This window comes from Schistocerca cancellata, chromosome 6 (assembly GCF_023864275.1).
Source record: "Schistocerca cancellata isolate TAMUIC-IGC-003103 chromosome 6, iqSchCanc2.1, whole genome shotgun sequence".
Lineage (NCBI taxonomy): Eukaryota > Metazoa > Arthropoda > Insecta > Orthoptera > Acrididae > Schistocerca > Schistocerca cancellata.
The window spans coordinates 266,767,085-266,786,210 of NC_064631.1; the positions used below are offsets into that span (position 1 = coordinate 266,767,085).

General features: G+C 39.9%; 1 protein-coding gene across 1 annotated transcript in view; it reads left to right on the forward strand.

Annotated features, from left to right (window-relative positions):
- The first annotated feature begins 10,133 nt into the window (after positions 1–10,133).
- The window catches only part of LOC126088280 (ejaculatory bulb-specific protein 3-like), a 78,901-nt gene continuing 69,908 nt past the window's right edge, over positions 10,134–19,126 (forward strand). Inside the window, exons 1-2 of the mRNA XM_049906409.1 lie at positions 10,134–10,220; positions 14,570–14,705. Of these exons, the coding sequence (XP_049762366.1) occupies positions 10,161–10,220; positions 14,570–14,705 (196 nt within the window). The 5' untranslated portion in view covers positions 10,134–10,160. The remainder of the gene's footprint in view (positions 10,221–14,569; positions 14,706–19,126) is intronic.

Consider the following 19,126-nt stretch of genomic DNA (forward strand, 5'->3'; position numbering starts at 1 on the left):
ATCTCAGTTTCTTTTCACCCTGCTTTGTAATTGTCCATATTTCTGAGCCATAAGTAAGTACTGGGCGTATCAGCGTTTTGCTAAGTTGGCACGTAGTCCCTCGTGATAGATTTAAAATGTCACAACAATCCAAAGTAGCGTCGGTTAGAAGTACTTATGCGAGCGGTAATTTCAGTAAAAATGGTCCCATTTGCTTTTATCTTTGACCCCACATAGGTAAAACATTCCACTCGCTCAAATGTCATTCCATCAAGGGTTATTGTGGGCTGTAAGGGTTGGTTTGTGCCATTACACATATACTTCGCATTTCTTTCATTAATTCTCAGGCCCATCTTCTCTGCACTCAGTTTCAGAGCTGAAAATGTATTTTGTAGATCTCTAAAGGTTCTGCTCATTAAATCCAAGTCATCTGCATAGCACAGCAACTGTACAAACTTATAGTAGATTGTACCTCTTATCTGAATTCCCGTTTCACGAACTAGTTTTTTAAGTGCCAAGATGAAAAGTTGGCAGGAAAGCCCATCTCCTTGTCTTAGCCCAGTTCGAGTGGGAAACTGAGGTGATAGCCTGGGCTGCACCCGCAAGGTACACGGGGGATGCTTTAGGGTGACCTATAATAAATGCACTAATTTTCCAGGCACTAGAAATTCTCTCATTGCCTCATAAAGTTTGGCCCGGTTCATTGTGTCATACGAGATTTAAAGTCAATGAAAAGATGGTGCACACCAACATTGATTTCATGTGTCTTCTCTACTATTTGTCGGAGAACCAATATCTGATTTACAGATGACTTTTCTGCTCTGAACCCGCATTGATAGTTTTCAATAATGTCTTCTGCTACAGGTGAAAATCCACTAAACAGGGTATTTTATAGTACTTTACTCGTATAATATTTAAAGGCTGTTATGCCTCTGTAGTGGCTGCATTCAAATAGATCTCCTTTCTTACGCACCAGACGGACTGTCCCTACATTCCATTCTTCTGGAAACAAGACACACAGTCTTGTAGATCCTACGATTTAGCTCAACTCTTCCAGCTTTCAATAGTTCAGATGTTCTATTGTCAGTCCCTGATGCTTTATTGTTCTTCAATCGAACAACTGCTTTGTTCACTTCTCCTTGGGAAGGGGGGAGGTACTATGTCATCGTATTCTGGAAGGACTGGGATATCTTCGATAGGGCACTCTGAAGCATCCAACAATTCACTGAAATACTCTACCTAACGCTCCAATACTTCTTGATCATTGGTTAGTAGTGTCCAATTTTTACTTTTACTCAGGTTGGTGCTCGTCTTAAATGCTCTTCTTTCACTATTAATTTTCTGATAAAATTTTCTAACATCGTTTGTTTTTCCAATTGTCTCCAGTTCTACCATCTGCTTGCTTTCCCGTTCCCTTTTCTTCGTCTGATGCAGTTTCCTTTCTTCTTTCCTTTTGTGTTGATAATTTCTTACCGCTAGACGAGTGTATGATTTATCCAGCATTTTCCTGGATGCCATATTTTTCTCCTGACTTATTCTCTTGCGTTTTTCATCAAACCAATAATTCCTCGGTTGTTTTCCTTCTTTCCCTAGCACTTTCTCAGCTGCCTTAATGACTGAATCCCTGCAAGCGTTCCATTCCTGATGCAGATTGTGACTTACACTAGGGGTGTATAATGCAAGATTCTCAGCAACCTTCTCAGAGCAGGTTTCAGAGATATATTCATTTTTTAGCTTCGATACCACATACATTCGGCGTCCCTTTGACTTTTCTTGTATTGGATATTCCATCTCTTAGTTTTTCAATTACAAGATAGAGAGCTAAATCTACATGAACTCCTCTGTAAGTACATACATCTAGAAAGTTTGAGGAATGCCTGCCATCAATAAATACATGATCAATTTGGTTAAGGGTACGCTGGTAATGGCTTATTTTTAACCATGAATGTGCACAAAGGTGGCAAAAATGTTTTGCTTCGCTCTATGCTGAATGTTTCGGTGTGTAATCTACGACTATTATCCAGTTCTTTCACAATTCTCCAAGGAGAGAGCAATAAGCAATAGAAGTAATGAACATAAGCAGTCCCTTTCCCTTACCTCACTACCATCTTCAGACAGACGTGGACAATCAACACCTTTGATTACAGATGTTGCACTGAGTACTGATAGAAGGGACAAACGTGCAGAACCTGAACGCATTTACTGAATTGTAAGAAGCTATTGAACGTTATTCGAATTTTTCGCTTGTGAACGTGATCGTATACAATCCACAGGAAGTAGAATAATGACATCATGTGTTATAAGAGAGGGAACTGTTGTTTCCAGTATTTTTCTGCATTGATAAAAAATCATGGACCGCCATTATAGCTGTCACAAGCCCAGTAACAAAATCTCAGCTATCTCATTGCAGAAGGCTGGAAAATCCAACATGTTATGCAAGTGTTAAAAAAAAATGGGTCAAATGGTTCTGAGCACTATGGGACTTAACATCTGATGTCATCAGTCCCCTAGACTTAGAACTACTTAATCCGAACTAACCTAAGGACATCACAGACATCCATGCCCGAGGCAGAATTCGAACCTGCGACCGTAGAAGCAGCGCGGTTCCCGACTGCAGCACCTAGAACCGCTCGGCCACAACGGCCGGCTTGTGCAAGTTTTTTGCAGCTGTGTATTACATGTTGTGCCGATTCCTCAACTGATGTTCAAATATTCATCATTCCGGTTCTGATCAGCAGTGACAGTTTCATTCCTGGGATGCTGAAATGTACAGTCAGAAGCTGCTGCGTAGATAAATCATTGCTACTTGGGGCCGCTGTCAGCTAGGAGTGTCGATAACCGTTTGTACACATTTTGGTCTATGAAAACAGTGGAAACAACTGCGCAATACCAGGCAGCAGAATTAGTCACAAATCCCTATAAGATGTGCAGATCTGTGGAATGGTATAACTGGACTTTTTCAGTGTTTTGTGATGAGACGCTATGCATTAGCGAGACTATTAAGTGGTCGTCCACATCAACATCCTGAATCCTTGTGCAGACACTTTACATGTTGCTTAACAGATTATTGGGCATTGTGTCGAATTCTGTCATAAAAACTGCACAACAATTCAATGAGGCAGTCGAACTTATAGATGACGTTCAGCAGCCTTGTTGGAATGTTGAACAATTTTTATGAGAGCATCTGCCATATGCAGCTGCTACGAACAAAGAGTCTCAAAGAGGACAATTTTCACGCTGGTCTACATAGTACAAAATGTTTCTGGATTACTCTCTCCATCGCAGTCAGCGGCACGAGTTGCGCATCGGAGGTGGTATGGGAGAGTCATTAATGGACCGCTATCGATCCACACTATATTACCGAGAAACTTCTTAGACTACTATTTTTTTTTGTTGAGTCATCAGTCTTCTGACCGGTTTCATGCGGCCCAGCACGAATTTCTCACAGAGTAGAGCTTGCAACCTAAGTTCTCAATTATCAGCCGGATGTATTCCAAGAGCAGTCTTCCTTTACAGTTTTTGCCCTCTACAGCTCCCTCTAGTACCATGGAAATCAGTCCCTGATAACTTAATAGATGTCTTGTCATCCTGTCCCTTCTCCTTGTCCGTGATTTCCTCTCCGATTCTGTGCAGAACCTCCTCATTCTTTACCTTATCAGTCCACCAAATTTTCAACATTTTCCTGTAGCAACACAAATCAAATGATTCCATTCTCTTTTGTTCCGGTTTTCCCACAGCCCATCTTTCACTACAATACAATGCTGTTCTCCAAACGTACACTCCAAGAAATTTCTTCCTCCAGTTTAGGCCTATGTTTGATACTAGTAGACTTCTCTTGGCCATCAATGCCCCTTTTAGCCAATGCTCGTCTGCCTTTGATGTCCTCCTTGCTCTGTCCGTCATTAGGCAATAGTAATACTGCACGTAAAAGACTTGGAAGATGACACACGACACTTCTGTGGTTGTCTTTCGTACGATTTCTGAATTCCAGCGAACAAAGTCTATGCAAATATGTGCCATAGTGGCTGAAGCTAATCTGTGACAAAAGTCTGTGGATTGGTAAATGATAATAATCACCAAGTGTGCAACCTGTGTTGTACAAGAATAAAATTTCATTCTTCTCGCACCACAGACTCACGCATGCGCGCGCGCACACACACACACACACACACACACACACAAACACACACACACACACACACACATACACATACATACACACACACACACACACACACACACACACACACACACACAGACATAAATATACATGCATCATCAGCGAACATCCATCAAAGCTCAATATCAAAATTTCTAGCGGTTGGCAGTCACAATAATAAACATAATAAACGAGTTTGGTCACGTTCCGTACAGGGGCGTAGACGTTTGCGGAATCTCTTGTCCTAACAGCGGTTTGTGATGTTGTTATCCTGTCACCATATTATCAATATCCAAACGTGTGTTCATATTTTAGTCCACTTGCCTCTCAAGAACTACATAAAATGCTCTACAGTTCCATTAAAAACAATTCAGTATCACAATGCGGCAGCTATGAACATAAAAATAAATTTCGTACGTCACAAAATTCATCGCAATGATCGCTGCGACTTTCTGAGAACCGCATCTCGAAGTAATCACTGATTATAGATAGACTTTTGTATATGATCGTATCAGGTAGGTTCAAGTTATATTTAGTATACCATCGTTTCCAAATAAAATCTGGCATTCTAAAAAGTAATGCCTTTGAATTTCTCATGGAAAGACTCTAAAAAGCTTTTTAATTAAATGACTTTATTAATACTCTACATCTTTAGTCTTCATGCCTAAATATTTATTTCTCAACAGTCAGCCTGGCGATGAGCACACTTCTCTCTACGAGACACCAGTTTTTTCATATCGTCACTGCAGAATGTTTGACATTGTTGATGGAGTCCAACCTCACCTCTGCTTGCACCGCTACATAACTATCAAAGTTAAACTCTTGAAGGTGTCCTTTAAGTTCTGGAAACAGGAAAATCGGATGGGCTGAAGTCGGGATTGTATGGAGAAACGTGACAGTGAACCCAAGGCGTCAGACTTTTGAAGATGTAGCTGCGCTCGTGTGTGATCTGCTATTCTCATGTCGAAGGAGAGGGAGCTCCAGTGTGGACGAAGTCTACGAAGTCGTGCCGTCAGTTTTCTGTGCTGTTTCACCGCCGTGTTAGACGATTCAATTCTGTACCCTCTGACGGCAGAGGGTTACAACATGCGTCAGTGAGGCGACAAAGTCGACCGTCTAATAAGCATGACACGTAACAAGTCAACCGATATTTAGAACAGAATGAAAAACTTGGTGGCATTACGTTTCAGCACACCCTCGCAGCTGTACCCTACTTCGGTAGAAGTGCTTAATCTGCCTCACGTCTGCCAGCGGACATTGCAACACTATCAAACAAAGACGTCGAAATCCCGGGAAGCCGGCCGCGGTGGTCTAGCGGTTCTGGCGCTGCAGTCCAGAACCGCGGGACTGCTACGGTCGCAGGTTCGAATCCTGCCTCGGGCATGGATGTGTGTGATGTCCTTAGGTTAGTTAGGTTTAAGTAGTTCTAAGTTCTAGGGGACTTATGACCTCAGAAGTTGAGTCCCATAGTGCTCAGAGCCAGCCAATCCCGGGAAACCGCTCCATGCCTCCCCTTCATTCTTACACCACCATCTTCTCTACCTCGTCACGGTGACTGCAAGGCTAAAATCTCAATTAGTCAGTCTCGTTTGAACCCGACGGCACTGACACACATCTCAGCTTTATCTCTGTCTCATACTCATACCTTACTATGCCTGCAATTATGTTTCAATAACAAATGTGAAAGAGTACAACATAATCATAACAGACTATATAGCACGTATCGGAAAAAGTATTTATGTAGCTAATTTACAAAGAAACGTTACCACCAATACCAAAAATTCAGGCACGAAATCTTACGAATTTCATTGTACTTAGTTCAGCAGCAACAGCGATTCCTTCGTCAACTAGAGAAGCAATACTACCAAGACTGCACTTAATCTCGTGACAGAAACGCAGCTAGGAATGACTTCCTGCTGCCGAATTTATAAATTTTGGAATTTTGCGGAACCAATCAATAACCAGAATCCATTTCTTTTACAGCAACATCGTCACTTGAAGGTCATAATAATGGTATTAGTCGACAGAACTAAAGAGTAAAATAATGCTAAACAGTGTCTAAACATTACAGATAAGGAAACTTCACGTTTATTTGAAGTTTTAGTTCTTTGAGAATATTTTCGCAGTTGTCGACTTCAGTTAAAATATCTTACTCCGTTTCTTCCACTAAACGCTTGAAAGGCTTTTGCGCAATATTGATTGGAAACAACACAGGGCAAATTTTACTACGAGGAATCTCTCTCAATTTGGTTTGCCGTTTAACAAGGGATACAAACCAGTCATTTACTTCTGGAAGCAAACATGCAATTTTGACCTTAGTTTTCCTGGGTCAGAAAGGGGAACCTTCACGTTGTGTCTGTGTTGTTCTCTGCACAGCTATGGCAGACGTTCAAGATGCCACTAACATTTTTCCTGCGTCTGAGAAACGTAGATGTGTAAAACAGGAACCTGCAAAAGCATCAGAAGTGAAACGCTGTCTTGATCTATCAGGTGGAACTACATAAAGAAAAACACGCCTAATGTTATGGTAGCACAGATATGCTTCTAAGCGGTATTCACTTCGAAGGACGCCTATTTTTTAGTGACTCGCGTATCATATCCGTGTTAACTCTCCACTATTTCGTGATAATTCAAAACGAGCTGCCCTTCTTTGAACTTTTCTCATGTTATCCGTTCATACCCGGTAAGGATCTTATATGTGCAGCAATACTACTAAAATGACGAAAAATCGTAGTATGTGCAGTCTTCTTAGTAATTCTGTTGCATATTTTGAAGTAAATAGCCTTTGGTTCATCTCTCCCATGACATTTCCTAAGTTATTTCAGTTCGTGCGTAATGGTAAAATCAAGGTATTTAGTTCAATCTCTCTCTTTTTATTTTTGCAGGTTGGTATGATGTTTCATGCGACACCACGAATTCCTCTCCTGTATCAGTCTTTGCGTATCAGAGGAGCAGCGTACGTCTCAGTTATTTGCTGTATGTATTCCAATCTCTGTCTTCATCTACAGTTTTTATCCTCTATAGTTCTCTCTTTTATCGTGGACGCAGTTCCCTCATGTCTCAACAAATGTCCTGTCACGCTGGCCCTTCTTGTTACCGGTTTTGTCCATATACTCCTATGATCGCCGATTCTGCGGATAACCTCCCCACTCCTTATCTTTTCACTCCGCCTAATTCATCTGTTGCACTATATGTCAGATACTTTGGTTCTCTTCCGTTCCGAGTTTCCCTCAATTCATGATTCACTACCAAACAATGCTTTTCTCCAAATGTACATTCTCAAAAATTTCTTCCTTAAATTGAAGCAGCTTGGAAGCTTGGCTAGGAATGCCCTTGTGTCCAGTGCTAGTCTGCTGTAGTTTCAATACGGAATATATGACTTCAAGTTTGTAAGCATTCCTAACTTCAGCTGTCTTCTTCATAACCTACCAGATTGTTATTATTAAAGTGCAGCTTCTCACAGAAGCCCAGTGTCGGCTCCATCCGTCCTGGGTTATTTTATTTCCAAGGTGGCAAAATTCCTTAATTTCGGCTATTTCGAGATTCCTGATTTTGATATTAAGTTTGTCATTTTTCCTACCGCTCATTCTTTTTGTCTTTCTTCGATTTAATCTCAGTCCTTACTTTGTACTCATTGGACTGTTCATTCCACTCAACAGACCCTGTAATTCTCTTTCACTTTCAATGAGAACAGCAAATCATCAGCGAATCTCATCATTGATATCCTTTCAACCTGTATTTCAGTCTCACTCTTGAACCTTTCTTTTACTGCCGTCATTGTTTCTTCGATGTTTAGATTGAATAGTAGGGACGAAAGACTACCTCCCTGTCTTACACTCTTTTTAGTCCGAGCACTTCTTTGATGGTCTTCCACTCTCATTATTCACTGTTGGCGCTTGTACATATTGTATATTACACGTTTTGCCCTACATCTCACCCCTATTTGCCTCAGAATTTCAAATATTTTGACATTTTGACAATCAGGAATGCTTTTTCCCGGTCGACAAATTCTATGAACGTGGATGATGTTTTTAAGTCTTGCTTCCACTATCAATTGCAACGTCAGAACCGCCTCTCTAGTGCCTTCAATTTTCTTAAAGATGAACTGATCGTCATCTAACAATTCCGAAGTTTCTTTTCCCATTCTTAAATCTACAACCATTAAATCTGTGTTATTTAACTTACAACCGAAATTTAATGAAATTTATTAATATTAGTGGGAAGGACTTCCACACTATTTCTTTTTCGGGGCCAAGCGTGCTATCTTGTCGAAATTATTCTACAATTCGTTCACATAGACCAGATAAACTGATAGGGCGACTGAGATTGTCTGTTAAATTCTTTAAATAATTACGAACAGCAGAAGGCCTATAACGTTACATTTGGAAACCTCAGATACCATTTCTGTTTGAGTAGATGACCTCCCATGATACTAGTCACTGTGATAGTTTTAACAGGTAGTCACGAATCCAGTCGGACAACTAAGAGGGTGTCAGACTGAATAGAAGCCATCTGTGATGCAAATTGTCAGTCGCCCTTTGGAAATCTGGAAATATAGTATCATCTTGAGATTACTTATCGTTAGCACTCATTATTTGTTGAGAATAAACAGCCAATTGTCTTTCACAAGAGCGACATTTTCTGAATCGGTGCTGGTTATGAGTCAACAGAGTCATTCCGTGCATTGCGAAAGAAAAGAAAAATAAACAAATAAATAAATCCGGATAAGTGCGAGTAGGACTCACGCACCGAGGGTTCCGTACAAACTTTATTATTTATACAGACATTTCATTCATACCAGGAATTGAGAATCTAGACATTTCTTGATGGTTAACGATATCGATGCAGGCAAGATATACACCTACACATTCCCGAGAAAAGGGGACCTTAACAGCACAGGCAGGCATTAGGATAGCAAATGAGAAAAAAATGAAATAATTTAATAAAAAATGACCAATTATGGACTTTTTTCCTTTGCATTTAGAGTGAGGCCTTGCTTCCTTGCAGATACTCTATAGGTTTTGATGAGCTAGTTTGTGAGCACGAAAATTTGTGACATAAATAGCCGTACCTCTTGATTCCATTGAGTTTGAAGCTTACGTTAATTACACCGCCAAAGACTGAAGACCCTAGAATACGTCACACACTTCAAATTGATGCTTCTACCTGTTCCTGATAAAAAGAGGTCATAAAAGATGGATAAATAGATAGACAGTTAGGTAATAAACAACCCAAAAGAATTGTTTTCGTGTGTTATAATTCTGATTTAATAATTTTCTGACTTTTTTCTTTAGTTTTAATGTGAAATTTTGCTTCTTGTCAAATTTAATATATCTAGGTCGACGTGAAGTACCCTATAGGTTGTGATGAGTGCGTTTGCGAACATCCAAATATCCGACATAAATGGCACTATCTTTTGATCTTATTGACATAGAAGCTTCATTTTTTTTCTCCTTCAGGAGCCATAGACCTTAATACGTGATATAAATCTCAGCTTTTTGTTTCCACTCATTCCTAAGAAAATGGGTTTTTAACAGTGGCACAGAGAGGCAGAAGCACGGACAGACAGCAGACGCTACAAAGCGATGCTATAAGGGTTCTGTTTTTACCGTCTGAGGTACGGAACAACATAGACCGAGAAATCACCGAGAAAAAATGAAAGTTACTATGAAGCTCATAAAATTTAATAATAATGTTTTGGAAGGTCCTGGAAACGACTGGTTTATTTTGATATCTGAACCTAGATGTGTCTTTGGCAGTTGGTTGAGGCAGTGGGGAGTGTTTGAGGAGACTAGGTCGTGGCTTGTAATCAGTGTGGAACACCGGCCGTGGTGGTGGAAGTGGTAACCGGCCGTGGCCTGCGGTGAATCAGTGAGGCTGTGGTATCAAGTGTGCGGCCCCCGCTTTCTCCTCCGACAGCCCAAGTGCGATACGCCGCCACTCCAGGCCGGCATATAAGCCGTGCCATCCGTCACTGCGGCACAGTCGACAACAGGTAGCTCACAGTACCGACACCACCACCATGAACCGTCACGTAGCTCTGCTCCTCTGCGCCTCCTTGGCGCTCGTCGCGGCCGCCGAGGTAAGCATCACTTCTCGTCGCAAGGGTCACGCCGCGTTTCTAGTGCACAGTCTTCAATTAGACACAGTCTTCCATAAGCGCCCACAATTCCTGATACACAGTTGTCCACAATGCTTTCAGGTAGCAAACGTACTTCAGGCGTACCACAAAGGAACTACTGTAGGACCTTTGTTTTCTAGTAAGTTTATAAGTAGCCTGGTGGGTATGGCCCCATGCTGCCATTCTCCTACAATGATGTTCTGTGCGTGGGTCTCCAAATCTTAGAGATATCTCATTTTACCCTTTGTTAGACTGCTGTAGTTTCAATACGGAATATATGACTTCAAGTTTGTAAGCATTCCTAACTTCAGCTGTCTTCTTCATAACCTACCAGATTGTTATTATTGAAGTGCAGCTTCTCACCGAAGCCCAGTGTCGGCTGTGATATCCTATTGCTTTAAAGTGGAACCGATTTACGCTGGAAAAAGAATTAGTTCCAATTTTTGCCACCAGGTTCAAATCTGGCACTGTGAATGCAAGAAGTATAGAAATGTTTCCATATGTAATGGATTAGGAACAGGATGTGGGCAGAAAATGTTAAACCAATGAGAAAGTAATAATGTTGACTTACACAAATTGTTGAATGTGAGCGCCGGAAACGTCGGCGAGATATTTTACAGGGCTAGAGTTGCACCTTGTGGACAAATTCGAAACTATTTTTTTTCAGCATAAATAGGCTCCACACTAATGCACTAGCATAATTACCACATCTCGTTGTCATACAATAATTACAGCTCACACAGAACCGTGAATAGTTTCACTTTAATCATAACCACCCAGCAGTTGAATATGTCATAAGACAACTTATTTTTATTCAGTCAGTGAAACTGGCAGCGTCGTTTCCATCATGGTACCCAAAATTGCTTCCATATTCAGGTAGATTTCTATGTTGACCTGAATTTTACACCGTCATTAAAGACTTGTCCTTTGATTTTTCTTCGATTTTTGCTTCCATGTTTCCAAATGTGGTTCTTTCACATTCACTGATAGGCATTCTGATTTGAGAACGTGCAGTAGCACGTAGATTTTGAGATTCCTGTGAACGCACTTGTTTTGTTGTTCTATTATGTATACTTGCACTTCCGCCGTAAGGAGTAGTTACCGACAATAGTGACGTTAGCTAAGACATAATTTGTTGTTATGGTATTCAATGCGAAGACTGATGTAGCTGTTCTCGACGTCTCTCCTGCAGACGCCTCTGCGATTAAAATATGTGATACTCCATGTTTCGACCTACAGAACTAGGGATTTGTTTTTCTTAATGACGACGACCAGTTCAGTACTCCTCATCCGGAATTCCTGGTGGGGAACTATTTGACCTCCACAATATTTTATCAAAGGGGCTACCATCATCAATAAACATTAGATTAAAACGGCATGTTCTCGGAAAATATAATAGCTGTAAACTCCCGTCCTTTTCAGCCAATCACAGTACCAACACACCAACTCCTTGTTGGCTTATGTAAGAAAAAAATGGTTCAAATGGCTCTGAGCACTATGGAGCTTAACTTCTGAGGTCATCAGTCCCCTATAACTTAGAACTACTTAAACCTAACTAACCTAAGAAAATTACACACATCCATGCCCGGGGCAGGATTCGAACCTGTGACCGTAGCGGTCGCGCAGTTCCAGACTGTAGCACCTAGAACCGCTCGGCCACCCCGGTCGGCGCTTATGTAAGATGGCAGCGTAAGTCATTCAGACTGTTGCTCCTGCAACTACATGGAAACGTTGCTGTACTACTTCCGGAACCCTATGCTAGTCTGGCCTCTCTACGGATATGTATGTGTTGTGGTTGCACGAACCGTGCGGTGTCTGAATCGTGGAGAAGCACAAACACGACTGTCCACTCCACTCCCCCGCCTCCCGCCCCCTTTAATGGGTAGGTGCGTGGAACGTGAGGGGTGGCATTGTTATCATGAAGCTCACATTTACCTTAAGAATGGCAGCGAATGTCTAATGTATGGATACTACCAAACACTTACGAAATGTATTGAAATGATCCCGTCGCCACTACTGAGAGCTAATTATTCACTTTAAACGTCAACCAAGGGACCTGTTCATAACTTTCTTACTTTTATAGTCTCCACAATGGCAGTATGTGAAATGAATGTTCTTGTTGGGATGAGGGTGGCTGTGGAAATGAGAGAAAACTCTTTAAAAATGTATCGAACGACGTGAAATAATAATCATGAATTTATGATACGTCTTTGTATAGAATTCACTATGTGTCTAAAACTATGTTTTGGATTCAGAATTTTTCTTCCGGCTGGTACAACGTGCAGAGATCAGGGAGTGTCAGTAGGGCTACATAACCTATAATTGCAACTCGACTAACATTTTCAATTACAGTAAGCACATTAGGTCATAGTAGCAATAGGTAACTTTGATTTTATCCATACATCCAATAGGTAAATCACAACTCAAGGCGACGATGACAAATATGTTTGTCGTCCAGGGAAATAAATTCATTTAGAAAAATCGGCATGTACGACAGACAGAGATAATGGACTACCGCACTGGCCACGGTTATTATTTATGGCTATGCTGTATACATATTATACAGTTAATAAATACTTAGAAACAAATAAAATGTATTTGTGATAAGGCAATATGAAAAGGGAGTCTCTAATTCGTTATTAATAAGTTACATTTGTAAAATAGAGGTCTGCAGCTGCTCATCCATGATGCCTTTTTGCCTATGGTAGTTGAAAATCTCTTTTATGTTAAAATTTTCCACAAATGGTGAACTTTAGTGCAAAATTGTTGTACAATGTCAGAAACAGGTTAAAAAACCTGACTGACCATTCCGAATGCACAATCAAAAGCCATAAAGTAAAAAATTATGGAAAGCTCAGATGTACACAGAAACCAAAGACGACAGTGAGCTGTCTGTCATTCTGAACAAAGTGATTGACAACGAACACACAAAAGTAATAAGGACCTTAGCGAAACTTGCCTCTTCTCTCAAAGCACATCACAAGCAACAGATTCCATTTAGTTTTATTTACTATAGATCCACTTTTCGTAGAAAATGTTATTTTTGCAAACGTATTAAATTACAAACCGAGTAACTTTATCCAATATCATTCAGAATTGAAAATCTGTCATACGCTTTAGTGTTTTTAATTAAATGGATGACATATTTGAAAATCAGACCAAACACATCACTCTTTAACGTAAAACACTGGAAAAAATTAACATCTTCATAAATAGAAAAACTATGTAATACCTCTCTTAACGAGGAAACGCTAGGTGCTTGTAACATCTCTAGTGAAGTCTGTAAATTCTGAATGTATTTAGTCAAATTGCAGCGCCCTCGAGAAAGGTAGGCAACGAATATTAAGGGAATATTTCGCCTTATGAATCCACCAAAAGAATTCTGAACAAAAAACAGGGTTCAAATGGCTCTGAGCACTATGGGACTCAACATCTGAGGTCATCAGTCCCCTATACTTAGAAGTACTTAAACCTAAGGACATCATCATGCCCGAGGCAGGATTCGAACCTGCGAACATAGGAGCAGCGCGGTTCCAGACTGGAGCGCCTAGAACCGCTCGGACACCGCGGCCGGCTCTGAACAAAAAGCGATAAATTTAAAACCTACATACTTCTACATCGATGATTTTCCAAGAACAATGTAACTAGACCTAAACCTGCGAACCAACAGCTGATGAAGGAGCAGAGCCTCCAAAATACGCCGTAAATAATAAAAGAAGAAGAGGAACTTGAAATTTAGTAACTGTTTGCCATGGGTATCTATTTATATTTAAAACAGAGTCACAGTAAGTGCCAGCACAGCATGTGTATATGTAAAACAACAGAGTTCTAGTTTGAAATATAAGTGACAGTATCAACGATCAATTTCCGCTGTCGGTTTTTGAGTTTCCTCTTCTTCTTCTCGTGCTATACCTAAGTTAGGTGACAAAGTTTTTGGGATGTGGTCTTTAATGACAGTTTCATCTTTTGTACATATAAAATTAATCACGTAATTTAAGTACACACTAAGCAAACATTTATTGGATACACACATACCAATGCTAATTATGGTATATATGTCTTCAACAACTCATTAAGGAAGACTTCAGATATTTACTGAGTGAGGTGGAGCATTGGTAAGCTGCTAAGAACGTTTTCGTGAAGATGGTGGCTCCGGTTCGCTAACAGGCTCCCGAGTTACAGTTTAAAGCGATTGCCAGGATGGTACCTTTGGAAGGGTACGGGCGATACCGCCACTTTTATGCGGCAATACGAATTAGTGTGCATGCAATGTGTCCTCTGGTTACAGCGAGTGGTGTGCTGTGTTGCAGGAGAAGTACCCGGCCACGTTCGACAGCCTGGACCTGAAGGAGCTGCTGTCGGATGAAACTCGAGTCCAGGATGCGATGCGCTGCCTGCTGGAAGAAGGAGACTCAGCGTGCAGACCCGCCGGGAAGGCGCTCAAGGGTGAGCCCCATCATAGTCTACACTCCGCTACCCAGTAGGATGGTATAGCCCACACCACACCGAGCGTGGTGGCGCAGCGGTTAGCATACTGGACTCGCATTCGGGAGGACGACGGTTCAATCCAGCATCCGGTCATCCAGATTTAGGTTTTCTGTGATTTTCCTAAATAGTCCAGGCAAATGCCGGGATGGTTCCTTTGACAGGGCACGGCCGACTTCGTTCCCCGTCCTTCCCTAATCCGATGAGACCGATGACCTCGCTGTTTGGTCTCTTCCCCCAAACAATGCAATCCAGTCCAATCCCACACCACAAGCTCACACACTCAAAATGAGACCCGTGCCATGAGTACAGTGAGTCTGTATTCAGTAATCGGGTAGCTCCAGATGGCAGTAACGGGGTCCCAATGGAGCAATGATGACTGGATTATGAGTGTTCCCTGAATTTAAACAAGTCTGCTTGGAAATAAAAATGTGGGTTGGGATAAAGGTATAAGTCAGTCTGAAATTCCAGTCTACTGTGCGTGATAGTGCAATAACTATATTATGCACAGTGAACAACCTCCGAGACCATACTCTGGTTCCATACAGGAAATTAATTCTTCTCCCAGATATATAGAGCTTATAGGTCCCCAGGGTAAAATTAGAAAAATCCTGCTTTACTGCAGTACCAGTCAACTTTACCTATGCATGTACATTTGATTAGCTATGCAGCGTATTTCCTTACCCTGTAACGCAACGCCAGGCCACCTTTATATCTTCTTCCTTAGTGAATAATCTGATATTATTTGTTTTACGTGGTTAGCAAGAAGAGAAAGCGGAATTTTCTAGATAGCGGGGTGGCGATAAAAATCGGCACAGTTAATGACAAGGAATAAGAAGTTGGCCCGTCACTAACAGAGTGATGTGTTGCTGTGGAAAGAAATAAACGTATATCAACACTAGTATTTGCGTTTGTGATGTTCTGTTATTCATTGCATTTAATATTTGATCAGTGAAAGCATATATAGCATTTTCTGTTGAAAGGCCTTTCTGAAAACCAAACTGACATTTTGTTAGTACTTCATCTTTACAAATACATGTAATGCTACACTTGAATACATTTTTTTTCAATAATTTTGAATAAAGATGTCAGAAGTGTGATTGGGCGGTAGTTGTTAGTATCAGATCCATCCCCTTTTTATGCAATGGTTTAACAATAGCATATTACACTCTATCGGAAAAAATTCCCTGTTTCAGTGAGCTACTACATATGTGCTGAGAATCCTACTTATTTGTTGGGAACAGGTTTTTAATACTCTGTTGGATATGCCATCAATTCCATATGAACTTTAACTTTTGAGTGAATTTAGTATTTTCCTAATTTCAGTGGGTGAGGTGGGTTGAATTTCAGTTTTATCAAATTGCATAGGTACTGCTTCTTCCATATCCTGCTTTGCATTTTCTAATGAATATCTGGGACCTATTTTCTCTACAACAGTTAAAAATGATTATTAAAATATTTTCTACTTCTGATTCCCTGTTAACAAACGTTTCATTGTGTCTGATAGAAATACAGTCTTCCTGTGCTCTCAGTTGTCGTGTCCCCCTTTTCACAATATTCCAAATTGTTTTAATTTTATTATCAAATGTGCTAATCTCAGACATAATTCACATACTTCTGAACTTTTTAATAACGTTTCTTGATATAGTGCAATAGTTTTTTTATAGTTTTTCATTGTTTTGAGATCATTACTCCTCCTAGCTATAAGATACAGTTCCCTTTTCTGTTTACAAGATACTTTTATCCCTCTATTAAGCCATGGATTTTTTACATGGTTTCTTACAATTACATTTCACTGTTTTCTTAGGAAACTGTTTTCAAATATACTCTCAAAAGTATCATGAAATAGGTTAAATTTTAAATTAGCATCATGTTCCCTGTACACATCAGTAGTTTTTATAACTATTTATTGTGTTGAGATCATTACTCGTCCTAGCTATAAGATACAATACCCTTTTCTGTTTACAAGATACTTTTATCCCTCTATTAAGCCATGGATTTTTTACATGGTTTCTTACAATTACATTTCACTGTTTTCTTAGGAAACTGTTTTCAAATATACTCTCAAAGGTATCATGAAATAGGTTAAATCGTTAATGGAACACACTACTTCGGAGGACTGTTTTGCATTACTGTATGGAGCTATATCATATATGGTAACTAGCTGTAATCATGATCAGACAGACCATTCTTAACAGGAAAATTTTTTATTTAATTAAATTTACCTTGGTGTATGAGAAAGTTATCTATCAGTGTGCTGCTTTCCTGTACCACTCTAGTAGGAAAATCAATAGCTGATGTCAAATTAAAAGAACCAAGTAATACTTCAAGTTCGAGCTTTCTATCTGACTCTTTCAGAAAATCTACATTGAAATCCCCACAAACAATAATTTGCTTTCCTTTGTCTGACAGGTAGTACAACAAATAATCCAAGTTTTTCAAAAATAATTGAAAATTTCCCAGTGGGGAAAATGGCTACAATTATAAAATTGCCTTTATTTACTTTAAGCTCACATATACATGCTTCTGTGTTGTTGCTCTACAGAAAATTCTTTAGTTTCCAGATTTTTCACACTATGACTGATTTTAACATATACGGCATCTCCTCCTCTCTCCATAGTATCTCTACTTACATGTGCTGAAAGCTTATATTCACCTAAATTTACCATTTTCATACCTGTGACGATATGCTGTTCAGACAGGCATAGTAAATCTATTCCACTTTCCGTTTATAAATCTTCTATACAAACAAGAAGCTCATCTAATGTGTTTTTTAAATCCCTGATATTCTGATGACATATATTAATATTATTGTTTACTGTGTTTTTATGTGAATCTTGTGACATACCAACATTATTTTTCACTGTACTGTTATGAGAATCTTGTGATTTTTCACATCTCTAGTACCTGCCTGTTTGAGCTTTTCATGAAGCTTGATTTCAATCAACCTAGGATTATTGTATATTGATCTTAGCCTAAAAAAGTAATCCCATGAGTTCGGGTGCCCCCACTTAAAGATTTTGCTAGCATCCCAGCCAGTTTACTCTCTCCTTTCCTACTGAGATGCAGGCCATGTCTTGTGAAGTCCCACCTACCCATACCATCAACAGGAACCAAACCTATGCTTGACAAAGTATCTGCCCGAAGCAGCTGATCTAGCTTCATATTGACATTCCTGACGGAGCTGTTCAATAGGGGCCCGTGATACCGTATGATAGCAGGAACCAAGACAACATTTGTATGGTTCGTTGCAGATGCTATTTTCACTACGTCACACTTAATATTATTGCCCTGATCCCTATCAATACTGTTTCCCACTCCACCCACTACCACAACATGATCCTGCTTTGTAAAATCTTTGCACAATAATGCTACATTCTCTATCACTTGGCTACGACATGCACTGGGCTTGAAAATACTTGTGACGTGGTACCTGTCACCTAATTTTTACTGCAAAATCTGGTCCACACGCTTACCATGGCTACTACCTAACAACAGAACTTTCCTCCTTCTTTCTACTTTTTTTGCAACAGTTGGTTTCCTAGTGAAAGTCTCTTGAGTGCTGAATACACTTTCATCTACTTAAGACTCTTCCTTAGCTGATTGAGGTAGCAAGGCAAATTTGTTGCTTGTGCAAATGATGAAACTGCCTGATACTGTTCTCTTTCTGTGGCCCCTGTTCCTTGCTATCACTTCCCACCTTCCTGTTCCGCTATTTTCCTATACCTTGAACATAATCTGCAATACCATGGAAGACACCCATTTACTTCCCCAGTTCCCATGGCACTATATTCACCCGAATGCAACCATCTGCCACAACAGATGCACTGAACCCCATAACTGAATTTCCTATGGCAGCTCAAACTCTTCTTGCTCATGGTTGTTTACGATATTTTTAACAAAATTGGTCTAGGCAGTAACAATAATATTCAATTAACTACAGATCACAAAAGCCACTAATACACGTGTATACTATTAATATATCAACGTAATGAAGTTAAACTAACGTTAAATATCAAAACTTGCATACCTGAAGAAATTAGGTTTATGATCGTGTATGCACAATAAGTACTTTCCGCGTTTTTAAAGGAAATAAAAGATAGAAATTGAAACCTTTAATTCCCCAAGTAGATACGGTACTAGTAAATATATGTGTAATGAAAACAACCTAATTTCTTCACTTAATACTTAATGTAGTACATCTTAAAATTCTGCCCGTAATCATGTTGTTTTGAAACATTTATACGTCCTCGTAACAAAGTTAACCTGTAAAACATGGTCCACTATTTACTTCATCAATATTCCATTATGTTCTTGACTTGAAGTTTCCCCATAAGAAGACGTAGCAGCTTGGTTGGTACCTAAGTTTTCCTTTAATGGCG